The 12,353-nt window shown below is 41.4% G+C and overlaps 1 protein-coding gene across 1 annotated transcript in view; it reads right to left on the reverse strand.

Annotated features, from left to right (window-relative positions):
• SYCP2L (synaptonemal complex protein 2-like) overlaps positions 1-12,353 on the reverse strand; it is a 29,352-nt gene that overhangs the window by 13,079 nt on the left and 3,920 nt on the right. Inside the window, exons 5-17 of the mRNA XM_009884199.1 lie at positions 11,476-11,561; positions 11,146-11,173; positions 10,254-10,396; positions 8,435-8,527; positions 8,282-8,342; positions 7,714-7,862; positions 6,826-6,886; positions 4,389-4,498; positions 3,870-3,945; positions 3,665-3,776; positions 2,982-3,027; positions 1,930-1,994; positions 201-249 (exon numbers count right to left, since the gene is read on the reverse strand). Coding sequence (XP_009882501.1) covers positions 201-249; positions 1,930-1,994; positions 2,982-3,027; positions 3,665-3,776; positions 3,870-3,945; positions 4,389-4,498; positions 6,826-6,886; positions 7,714-7,862; positions 8,282-8,342; positions 8,435-8,527; positions 10,254-10,396; positions 11,146-11,173; positions 11,476-11,561 — 1,079 coding nt within the window. The remainder of the gene's footprint in view (positions 1-200; positions 250-1,929; positions 1,995-2,981; positions 3,028-3,664; positions 3,777-3,869; positions 3,946-4,388; positions 4,499-6,825; positions 6,887-7,713; positions 7,863-8,281; positions 8,343-8,434; positions 8,528-10,253; positions 10,397-11,145; positions 11,174-11,475; positions 11,562-12,353) is intronic.

Below are 12,353 nucleotides of genomic sequence, written 5' to 3' on the forward strand. Positions count from 1 at the left end.
TAAAAAAAAAAAAAAAAATATTTCCACATATAGCACCCATACAGAAAAAAACCAAGAACCTCAGATTCCCAGTTGCCTGTTTTGCTATAACAGCACGTCCATCCTTACTGTGGAGATCTCCTCTGCTTCAAGTTACTACTCTGTCAGCTGCTGAGCTGGGACCTTAGCGCACCTCCTAACAGCTTCTGTCACAACTTTACCTTTTCATGACTTGCAGAGTCCGAGTTTTCAAAGTCATAGAGGTCCTTCCTGCAAGACAATGTATACATGGCAGTGACATACAATCATGAACAGTCACCCTATAGAACTTCATTGACAATATGGGGAGGAAGGATAAGTCCCCCCTCCTTCATGAACTCTGTTACACAGTAAACACTCTAATACTGTATATGCTTAAAAATGCTATTGCTGCATCTTCTAAGAAATACTTGTTCCTTTCCTTCTTAGTCCCTATTATTGTCTTATTTCATTTTCACACTTTATTTCTTTCAATTATATATTTTTAATTTTGTTGTCTTATTTCATTTTCACACTTTCTTTCAATTATATATTTTTAATTTTAAGAGAAATATTCAGAAGATACAAACAGGTTAGCCTATCCATGTTTATAGAGTAGACATCTTGTTTCCACACGTCACTAATAGTACAAAGCAGGAAGAAGTCATGAATGGATTTAAAGATAAAATTTCAGAAGTATTTAAAAAGAAAAAAAAATCCATTTAATTCCCTTTTGATAATTCTAGTACTTAATGTTTGTTCTCTAATTACTTCTCTGTATGCATCCAGATTTTTTTCCATGCCTTTCAACAATCAGGATGAAGAATACCTTTATTTCTTTCTCCAGATCGCAGCTATTTAAAAAAAATCCTACAATTACCTCTCAATATACAGTACACCCTTCCCTTCTTACTAGCGAAAGGATAGGAAGACTAAAGAACTAAGCTCTTCTCGTTAAAGCTTCCTTGAGGGAAAGAAATGCTCGTTCTCAGACAAAACACTAGAGGGAGCAGAATGACAGAACTAAGACGTCTTCTCCATCTCCAACTTCTACGCTGCTGCCCCTGTTTTACAGCCAGTATTTGGTGCATCAAACTATTTGGGCTTAAAACACAAAACTTGTAGTAATGATGAAGTCCTGCATCACGTTTTCCCATTCTTATCTCCAAGCAATAAAAAAACCCAAACAAAAAACCACACGCATCACACCACCTAAACACTTGTTTTTTAAGCTAAGAGCCAGTAGACTGAAGGAGGACACCCAAGGAAGCCCTAGAACAGCAGCAGGGATCCTCACATATGGTTCATTTACTCTCCTGTCCAGCAGCAGGCATTAACCTGCACGCAACACTTGGTTGGCAGACAGCGTGGGAGGAGGGCGCAAATAAGACAAGTTTCCAGTGCCGCAGTCCGCATACGGTCCTCAAAGCCTTGAGTGCTTCTGCTGGCGGTGCAACTAGCTTTGAACATGAGCAGACCAACGTACGGGCATGAGGGAAGGTGACAAACTGAGAAAGAGACCATCCTAAAACTCTAGGAGACATGATGCCAAAAGAACTGAGACAATATCTGAAAAAGCTTAGGTATTTGTGAAAGAAGCTGCCACTCATAGCACAGCTCACTGGAGGATGGGAGGATTACAGCTGGGTGAGGAAAAAAATGGAAAAGCCAACCTGACATAGTATCACTGAGGCAGGGGCATTTTTTGGCAGCCTAGAGTTAGCTTCCGAAGACTTTATTGTTTTGGGAACCTGAACATTCCCACTGAGACATTATAATCCTTTATAGCCTCCTGCTTGTTTGGTCTCAGTTCTGTTCAGACAGCCCAGCCCGTGGGCACTCCCTCCCCCCAAGAGTGCTAGAAATGGTCTAAAAACCCCCTGGTACAGACAGGAAGAGACCCTATGTGGGCACAGGGCTCGTGTGTCATACCTGCCTTCAGTCCTCTTCTTGGCCAAACTTCTTCTTCTGTTTCTCTTTTGCCAGGTAACAGCCTTCTGAAAAGAAGAGTTGCAGGATCTAAAACTACAATATGCAAAGTCATGCACTTATCCTAGAGCCTGCTAAAAGCAGAGATAAGGAGTGCCAGGAAACATCGTTCACTCCCATTGCAACAGCCATCCATCTCAGTTTCCTGCAGTTCCTTCCCTACCAGAAAGTATGAGAGTCCTGAAACTAAAAATTGGGGGGCCAAGGGCATGAGGATACAGAAAAAAATAGTTCAAAAGCTTTGAATTCACTGTGCAGCAGGCAGCTATTACAAAACCTTTGAACTGACAGTAATTTAAAAATAATCTAATGTAAACCCATGACCAAGTCTAAAATGTGATTCTTACTCCAAATTAAAATTATTGCTTTAGGAATTTAAATTTCTCTCATGTAATACATAGATTATTTTTTTATAACTGGACACATTCATAGAAATTTCCAAGTGCTCAAGCTGTCTAAAGACACGCAACTACAGATGGCTGTCAGTTACTTCTTCATTTACCCTGGTTGCAAGCTCCTATGCCGGGAGTACAGGGACAGACTTAGTGTGGAAGGATCATTAGACCTCAAATACAAAACTGAATAAATATGTCTCTAGACTTCCAAGACTTGCTTCCCTTCAGGAAGCAAACCTTTGCTCTTGCAGCTGAGACACGTGAATTCGTCCCACATAGGGCCAGGCTGGTTGCCCACACACTGTGCTCCTGGACACAAACACAGCACACCACTGCCAGTGGGTATATACTGAATGAACTCAGCTGAGTTTGAATTACTCTAGACCACACTAAGCTAAGGTCAGGAGCCAATGCCTCTACAGCTTGCTCCTGGAGCTAAATATCATGTTACATCAGGTACAAATGACACTACGTAAGTGTAGGACACCACTCAAGGGCAGAAGCAGGTCAAGCCACCCTAGTTTTCTTCTGCAACTCCACCACAGCATCTTTTCCTTGCCCCATGTCTCTTCACTCAGGTGGGCCCCAAGGCAAACATACCTTTGGTGTCGACTCCTCCATGGGTTCTTCTTCTAGGGGCTTCTCACTAGGGACAAGAGGACACATGAGAGGAATGCAGTGCTGAGGGGCTTTTCATTTAAAGCCCAAAGAGTCAGCTTGTGAAGTACTAAGAGGAAAAACAACTTGCACAAACTAGCATCAAAGCAGTGGTTTAAAAGATGTATAGGGAAGAAAGCTAAATCAGTAGCTCTACAGAAGTCCAACCCATTAACTCTATAAAATGCTGTCCTGCAAAGCTCTGAAGAAAAAAAAAACTATCCAGGTATTAATAATGCCAAGGTAGACTCAAATTCACATGATCTTTCACAAAAGTCATCATCCTTGTTATGAAAAGCTACATATCTGGTGAGCTCTAGTTACACAGCTGAAGTTAAACTCTAATATATGCTTATCTTGTATTTGGATTAAATCAATTATGAGAGAGAAGAAAGTCACACCAAAGTAACAGCCAAACCAGTAACCAAACACCACCGTTCTGCAACTCCAAGCAGCCTCACTAGCCAGGGTGGCAAAACAGATTATTTTTTTTTTCCATTTAATAATCGATGGAATAAACCTCAAAATCACGTGCATTAAAACCCTAGGGGAGGGAAAACAAAAATCATAAAAAAAACCCACAACCAAACCACAAGTTGCAACTCTCTTTTCTCTGAGACACTCACCTAGGCTTAGCTTTCATTCCTGGAGATGGAGATTTGGACTTTTTTGCTGAAGGAGGCAAGGAAACTACAGCTTCACCCTCTGGAGCTACTATTAAACACTTATCTGCTTTTGCTGCAAGGCCCACAAAAGCAGGGCCTTCACCATGTCACCTGGGTGACACGTAACTGGGTCAGACTTAAGGAACTGAAGGGAGCCATGCCTGACCTGAGCCTCGGTTAGCATCTTCCGCATCAGTCTGCTGGCTCACTGTAATCATGGTGACACCAGAGTTAACCATTTTCTGCTCGGAGACATGAAACCATGAACAGAGCGTGCATACGACCAATAAAGAAGCAGGGGTTCTTTTGGGGAACAGAGATTTCCAGTGCTAGCCTGTGGCAACAGCTGGATGACAGGTTCATCATCAGCCACACATAAAAACATTTTAGGTTGCATATAAGTGATACTATGAGCTTCTCTCCTAGAACATCGCACCATTCCCTTTATAAGAGGGAGTAAAGTTTATTTTCTTTTCAAAGCAGTTTTGCCAAAATTGCAGCTCTGGAGGCAAGTATTTGGGCTGACTGCTCACCGATATAAGGTGGAGTTTGAAACCATTGTCATATCTGGGTACAAACTAGTTTTCTTTGAAAGAAGGTTTCAACTACACCTATAAAAAAAAAGCAGACTGGAGGAGGGGGGAAAGGGGCAAAAGGACTGTTTCACCATACACCAAACACTTACTGGTACGGTGCCTGTTATCTGTTGGCTGTGCTGAGAGGCTAAGTTGTCTGATACAGTGTCCATGTTTGAAGGATCTTTCCTGCCCTCTGGATTAGTGGACTCAGGTACCACTGCAGAACAGCAACAGGTGAGAACTTTGTTGCCGTAACTGAACACACACACATTTCCTTTTCATTCTTATACATGTGCATAAAAGCATAACTGTACAACTTATTAGGCGCAAACATCCCAAGATCTTGTTTCATAGAACAAAAACGTCAAACATCTCCAAATTACCTAGTGCAGAATTGCAATACCAAATAAATAGCACCTCGAGCCTACCCCTTTTAAGCCCCTTGTACTATGTGTAAGTTTATCATCTTATTGCTACCTTGACTTTTAGCTCTGGAAGGCACAGAACAACCCTTTGTGTCTGGCTAAAGCAACAGACCAGCAAGATCTTCCACCATCTCTGTTTCCCTCCACTGAATCTCCAACAGGCAACTGCAAAAGTTGTTTCACTACAGATGAACTACCTTCTGCCCATTCTACTCCTTGATTGCTTCAAGTACTAGTGCCCACCTTCTACCTCTGTGTGCTTCATGGTGGACACTGATGAAGGAGCTTCTCCCTCACCTGCACCTCCAGAATCTGGAGGAATTCCATTCTAGCTCATTTTGGGTTGTAACTGGAGAAAAATGGGAAGAACTACTGAACAAGTTATGACTCAGACGTCTAGAGATGGAAGTAGCTCTCTCGGGTATTCACCTGGAAGAATCTGAAATGCACAGTAACTACGAGGAAAGTAAAATTTGCTTTAACATGAGCACAGAAAGAATACTACCTAAGGGCTCTTCAAACTTGTGATTTCCGAGATGGTGGGTGGTAGCAGTAGAGAGTGAGCTGTGAGTTCATTGTCTGAGAAGACCTGGAAAGATCTGTTAAGCAAGTTACACCAAGGAATAATCCACTCAAAAAATAATCATTTTAAAAACTGAAGTACAGGCAAGGACATATCTCAGTCTTCAGAGATAAAAGACCACTAAACAGAAAACAAGCCACATCCCAAGTTGATACTGAAATTGAGCTGAGGAAACATTTCCTGTTTAAGACCAATTTTGATCATGCACGCCTCTTGCTTTTGCACCAAAAGCAGCTTTTCCTCAAACTATGGGTCACAGCCTTGGGGATTTACAGAAGAACTTCAGAGCAGGGTAAAGGGAAAGGAAGGAGCTACTTTCTCTTCCTTTTAGACCAATGCTGGACTTGAACCTTCCTTTTGGTCAGGCACGCAAGTGTCACACCTACATTTCAGGCTCTGCGTTCGCTCAACATCTATCATATTTGGAACAAAATTAAACTCAGCCCAGTGATCCTGCAAGGAAACATCTTGCAGGAGATGTTGACTGGCAGCAGGGGAAATGCCACCATTTGATCACAGAAAATTCAGCATGCCCAACTCAACAAAAAACAAAGCGTTGGCTGTAGGCTGGTGAGAAGAAAGAAGTAATGAATATTACAGGTCCAGCTAAGAGCCTCTCCTACCATAAGGCACACAGCTTACATCTGTAGTTGGGGCCCACATAGAGACAGCCCTGCAACACAGGGTATTTATAGCAGCACTCACAATGTCCCTGCATACAGTAGTGGGTCACCTCCTGCAGAGAGGAGCTGAGCTCCTGCTTGTCTCTCTACAAATAGGGACTGCGGGTGAGCGTTTCTGCTCCCTGAGCTGCACTTCCACAACAGCCCCCAGCATCTCCAGGACATCATCTGCTCTGTGTTGGTTAATGGGACTGGAGTGCACCGTTCTCTATCACATCATCTTGTTGGAAAGAAGCAGAAGCGGCCTCCCTGCAGGAAGCCTTGGTAGAGGCTACCCCACCACACGCAGCCACTGCACAGAGAGAGCACGTTAAGTTCCAAGGTGCAAGTGCTGGTCCATCAGAAGACCTGTGCTTCCATGGGCACACAGATGCCACTGTCCCCTCCTAAGGGGACTCTCCCACAGGCGCAGTGCAGCCAAAACAGGAACCACGCATGGGGCAAGCAAGGGAGGATAGATGTCTGCATCCCATTGCACTGCAGCTGCAGGTGAAGAAAAAACTACCGCACACTCTGCATGTCAGAGGTCTGCCAGCAGCTGAGATGTGCCGTGTCAGGCCACCTGTCAGCGCACGGATCCAGCTTCCACAAGCTGTTCCCCTGCCCATGCAATCCCAGCAGCACATGGCCATGGTGCCTCATCCTCACTCCCTGGGTTAGAGGGACTCAGCATCCACCACAAACACCAGTTACCAAGCTCACAAGATATAAACAGTAGAAAATTGAGCTTGGAGGTTGCTTTTTTTTTTTCTTTTTTAAAATGTGGTTAACTGCAAGTGAAGATGCTCACTTTAAAACTGAGCAAGTTAAATTTTGTAAAATAAAATCATAATTTAAAAAAAAAAAAAATCACCTGCTTCATTCTGCCTGGCTTGCTTCCCAGCATGGATAGACTCCTCTTCAGCCACATTTATCTGTTGGTGTGAATTAATCCCATGTGAAAGTGTTCTTAAAAAAAGTAGAGTCTTTATCTGGTAAAATCAGCTACTTAAAAAAAAAAACAATTGTTGTTAATCACCAGCAACAAATCATTGGCAAGTCATTAGATGCTAGCTGAGTTGACCATTCGGAAATGCCTCAGTTCCTGCAAGGATATATGACAGCCACTGTAATATGGCTATTTACCCCATGCACGGTGTGTGAATGGATCACAAGCATAAGAAGTTAACCATATTAATTATTTTTTGTAAATGTTATCACACACATCCCCTGTGTTTTTACATTAGCTTATTAAAAACTTGAGGTTTTAAAAGTACCTACTTTTCATTTAGAAGCACCATATACAAAGTCAATCTAAGATTTGTGCCTTGCAGCATCCCTTTTCTCCAGGTTCTCATGTCACAATTTGCTCATCCTGTGCAATGTAACACTTTGAGCTAATGTAAGAGAATGTTTATACTTCAAGTTATGAAACTAAATGCCACAGACTTCATTTTCCTACTTCAGAAACTCAGCAAAAATAATCGTATCACACTGAATTGATTAACAAACCAGTTTAACCTTCCAGCTTCTAGACCATAAATTTGAGTTCCCTGAAACTTCTTTTCTAAAGCCTCTAGTCTCTCTTCCAGGCCAAAGCTAAGAACAACAATATGGAGAGCTACAAATCCTCAAGGGGATGACAGATATATAATAAACAGACATGAAAAAAAAAACCACCCAAAACCAACACTGAATGTTTTTGCCCAACGTATATCAAGTAATACAGTATGAGTTTTTCTTTTCTAAACTAAGAGCTTACCATCATTTTTTCGTCTCCCAACACTTTTCTAAGTACACTTAAGATTTCAAACTCAGCACTGAAAGATATTTTGATTTTTGTTGCTTCTGTTTTGTTAAGAGTAGCAGGAATCTTCATGTAAATTTTAACAATATTTTCTCCATCCTCCTCTGCATAAAAAAAAAGCGATTAAAACTGTTTTAGAGCAAGACATTCAGACTATCACCCCAAAAACATTTGAATGTTTATTTGTTGGTTGGTTTTTTAAGTCTCTTTTACATCTTGCCCACACATTTCCAATTACTCTGTTCACTCATTTCTTTCTCGTTGGATCTAGATGGTTATGTTATTCCCTAGCAGATCTATAAACTGACCCCTGAACACGTCATGCTTGGGTTGAGTGGGCAGGTTATTGTGCCCACAGACAGCCCAACAAGCAGAGCTGGTGCAAGGTGACCATTAAAGTGCACAACAGGGAGAGGGGGGGGGAAACAGGAACTCTTTGGTGACGGTGAGATTTTTAGGTTGGCTCCCTGTGCCTTGTGAACCCAAAGCCAAACGGAGGGTAACACTGGTTGGAAAACCTTACCCTTCAGGCTGTAACTGCTGACTGCTTCTTTCGACAGCCTCACAGAGTCCCAAAGAGCGCCCTTTGAAAACCAAAACCACCACATCAGAAGAGCCGAGCAAGCTCCCACTGCATTAGCCAACTACCCTGAGGCCACCTGGGCTTTGCTATTACCTCATTACTGTCCACATAGAAAGTCACACTCTGGCTGCCAGTGTTGAAGTCAATCCAGAACTCCTCCAGCTTCTCGTCTGATGGCTTCTTCACCTGGGGAAGCACAACAGCAGTGCTGCCTTTCCCAGAAAACCCCACAACTGCTGATTCATTCTCAGTTTTTTTTTTATACAAGACAATATGGGGAAAGTTGCCCTACATATGTGTGTACATATATGCAATACCTTACAGAAATAAGAGTCAGGAGCAGCCTGTAAGTTGCCAGCCTACCGCTCACCCAACCACACCCACAAAGTCAGATGTTGCTCTACATCAGCCAAGGGAAAGGCAATACTTCACACAAATGCTCACATTTGTGGGACGAAAGAGTCTATGAAAGTTTTTCTGTGTTTCCGAGCACAAGCAGTGGAACTGGCTTGCGTTGACTTGGTTTTGATTTGATACAACTGTCAGGAATGGTGCCACAAATACATTTACTTAAAGACAAGTGAAGCAATCTGCAGGATCTATAACTGACTACGACCTCTCCCTACAGGGGCATCAGGCTCATCTTGTTTTCTGGCAGCCTGGAAGCAGTTCTGCCAGAGGAATCAGAGTTGTCCTGTCCTCATGTTTCCTTTTAGAGATCTCTCTTCTGTCACCACCATGAAGAGGAGCGCTGCCTCTATCATTTTGCTGATACAAAAGCAAAGTCAGCAGCAGTAAGTTGGGAGCTAAGTGACAAACAAGCAAACTTTCCAACTAAAATAGAAGGTTACACTTTATACTCCAGAAAATTAAGCTCTTTAATGAAAAACAGGGAGGAAAAAAAAAAAAAAACAGAAAGTAACATTTTAACAGTGCTAACACTGTAGGGAAGGTGTCACAGTGTTAGGGACTATTACCTCATTCATGTCAGCAAAAGCGGATATGCACGGAAATGAATAGACTCTGGAAGAAAAGCAGACTTCACATGATTCATAAAGTCAGACTCTGATGTTGAATGTAAGACAAAAATCATTTAAGATCGCTTATTAATCTTATTGTTCAAAAAGGAATTAATAAATTCCTGGAATTAAACTAAGCTTGGAGAAGCTTAAAGAATAGAGTATTTCAGTAGTGATGCATTATCTTCTTTGGTTTTACTTTCAAAAGAACCACCATTAAAATGAATAAAATCTCTTTCTTAAGAACTTAATTATTCATGTGTATGATGAAAATCCTTTTCTTTGGACTGTAACCCAAGTCAGTTTACAATCCTAGATTTCCCCCTCTGCAGTAACGACAGCACCAATTTAGTCTGTTGCTTCACAGCTTACCTTCTTTCATCCCCAAGCCTTTCATTTAGCTGGTTAAGAAATTTTCTGCAGTCCTTCAAGACAAATGACATCTTATTAAAAAAAAAAAAATATCAGGCTACGTTCCCTTTGCAAAGAGTCATTCTATCAGGCTGTGTAACCTCTACTCCAGTTATAAGCTTTTAACTACTCAGTGTCACGCCAAAGCCCACTGGGGAAGAAACACTCAAGTTGCTGCAAATGGTTGGACCCAACTTATGACCAGCAAGCCTCCAAACAAACTACAAAAATTAAATTATTTATACTTTAGAAGTAAAATAACTTAGAAATAAGAGTTATTTTAACAATACACCAATTTCTATTTGCCATATTAAAAAAATAAAAAAAAACAAACCACCGTCCACAAATAACTAAATAACTTTGCGTATTTATAAAATCAGTTCTGTAGGAACTTCTTACAAAGACATCCTGACTGAACTCAACCAAAACTAGCCCCTATACAGACTTGTCAAGTATGTTGTTTTCAAAATAAGGACCCTCACCGTCTCAAATTCTCTATCCTTGATCTCTTTGAAAGCTTCAGCAAGATAGTTATCTTCAAACCAGTGGTGAACAAGGTCATCCCTCCATTTTTTTGTCATTAGCCTACAAAGTGCTTCTGAAAGGGCAACCTGAAGGTCATAATCTACATGGTAAACATAAGCACAGGATAAATATCACCCCCCAGCATAACAGAGGGTTATAGCATTGCTATTCTTGCACTTGTATACTACACAGTCGTATTCAACAGCTTCAGTTTCACCAAGGAAGACTGTGGAGGGTAACAGCCAAGCGCTAGCTCCAGCCATCCTCAGCTCCCCCTGGCTCAGCAAGGTCGAGGTGCAGAGCACAGCGAACCACAACACACACGGGCCTGATGTTCTTGGGGATCAGGGAGGGGACAAGAGTGAAGCCTCATCACTAACTCACTAGGATTATGTTACATTTGACACACCACAGTAACACCCTGGAAAGTGTTATCACTAGGAGAAAACAAAAAAGATTTCACTCAAGAGGCTATAAAACTTTGTTAACTGAAATTTGTCCACATTGTGGCAAAGTAGTCAAAATTTATTTTTTAAAGACTAACAGGAAGCATACTTTGTAAACACATACATAAAGCTGATCTGATTACTTTTCTACACACCTCTTTACCTTTTCTTATTAGTTAATACAAATTACTAATACTAACCAGAAATCACTAATGTATTGTTGCATCTAACAATTTTTGATAAATATTTTCTTAAAGTACCGTGTGATTTTCCTTCTCAAAAATCAACTCTTGACAAGGAAATAATTTAAGTTATATTTATTGTAGATGAACTAAGCAGATGAAGGAAAGCCGGAGGACCCCAGCTTCATAAGAATAACCACTAAATACTTCTTACCACCAACCTCCAGCATAGTTTTTGCAAGGTCTTTCCTGAAACAACATAATGCAATGAGTTAAAGTGGAAATAACTTTATCTCTTGTTGCAGAGAAGACTGCTACAGGAGCTGGAGGGAAAGCCACTCACGTGAGCGAGCACATCTCCTCAGACAGATGGAATTTCTTTCTCTCCTCCCGTGGGACACTGTCGAGTATAGAGTTGAGGGTCCTCAAAGCCTTTCACCCCACAGAAGAAGGGGCAGAAAAGGAAAGGAAATAATTCAGTAACATTTTTCACATATTGTATCTAATTACACACACTTGTGTGCGCATGTATCTCCTAGTAGGAGTCTTACCTCCTGCCGCAGATTGCAGGAAATACTTGCTTCTGTCACTAGATGCCCTAGTTCAGGCAAAAATAAATTCACCAGCTCTTTCTTCCCTAGAAAAAAATCATTTGAAAGGTTACAGCTAGAAATTAGCTGGTCTTCACACAAAAGACAGTTAAAGCAACTACAGTTTATTGTGTTGAAGGAGTTAAAATATCCCAGCTGGAAATTCATTTTAAAACAAAGCTTCCAACCATCTAATCCTGAATAGAAAAGTGAACTCATAACTTCTCTGTAACAAAAGCTGTAGATACTTTAACTGCTGACCTGGGTAACTATTTAAATAGGCACAGAAAGGAGAAGCTCCTTACTAACCACAAGAGATAAATCCGTAATATACAGCTTTTGTCAAAGTTGACAGAGCAAACTGCTACAGTATTAACCCGAAGACAGTCGTGCCAGCTCTGCTCCCACTACAATAAGGTACAAGGATGAGTAAGTTCAAGTTACCTGCCCCAAATTGAGCCTGGATGTCTGGGCACACAGATACTTGCTCTTTCTGAAAGCACCCAAAAAAAAAGGAAATCCAGTTGCAGCCACAGGCAAAATCTTGCCACTGAAACAAATGAGGCAGACAGAGATCCCTCTGCCAAGTTAGGATGGCTGAAGAAGTTACCATGTTATTCTGCAGAGGTGGTTGCCTTTAGCAAGGGAATAACATCTGAAGCAAAAACAAATAGATGTGCAAGAGCAGACTGTCTAGCCTGAACCCCTTTCAGAAGCATCACTTGCTCTAAGTGAAATACTTCACGCCGACCATTTAAACAAGATACTACCACAGCTAGATCATTATTTTTTTTAGCATATTCAAAACAAGCAAAATGAAACAGTGAAAGGCTTTGCGC

This window comes from Charadrius vociferus, unplaced genomic scaffold (assembly GCF_000708025.1).
Source record: "Charadrius vociferus isolate BGI_N301 unplaced genomic scaffold, ASM70802v2 scaffold444, whole genome shotgun sequence".
Lineage (NCBI taxonomy): Eukaryota > Metazoa > Chordata > Aves > Charadriiformes > Charadriidae > Charadrius > Charadrius vociferus.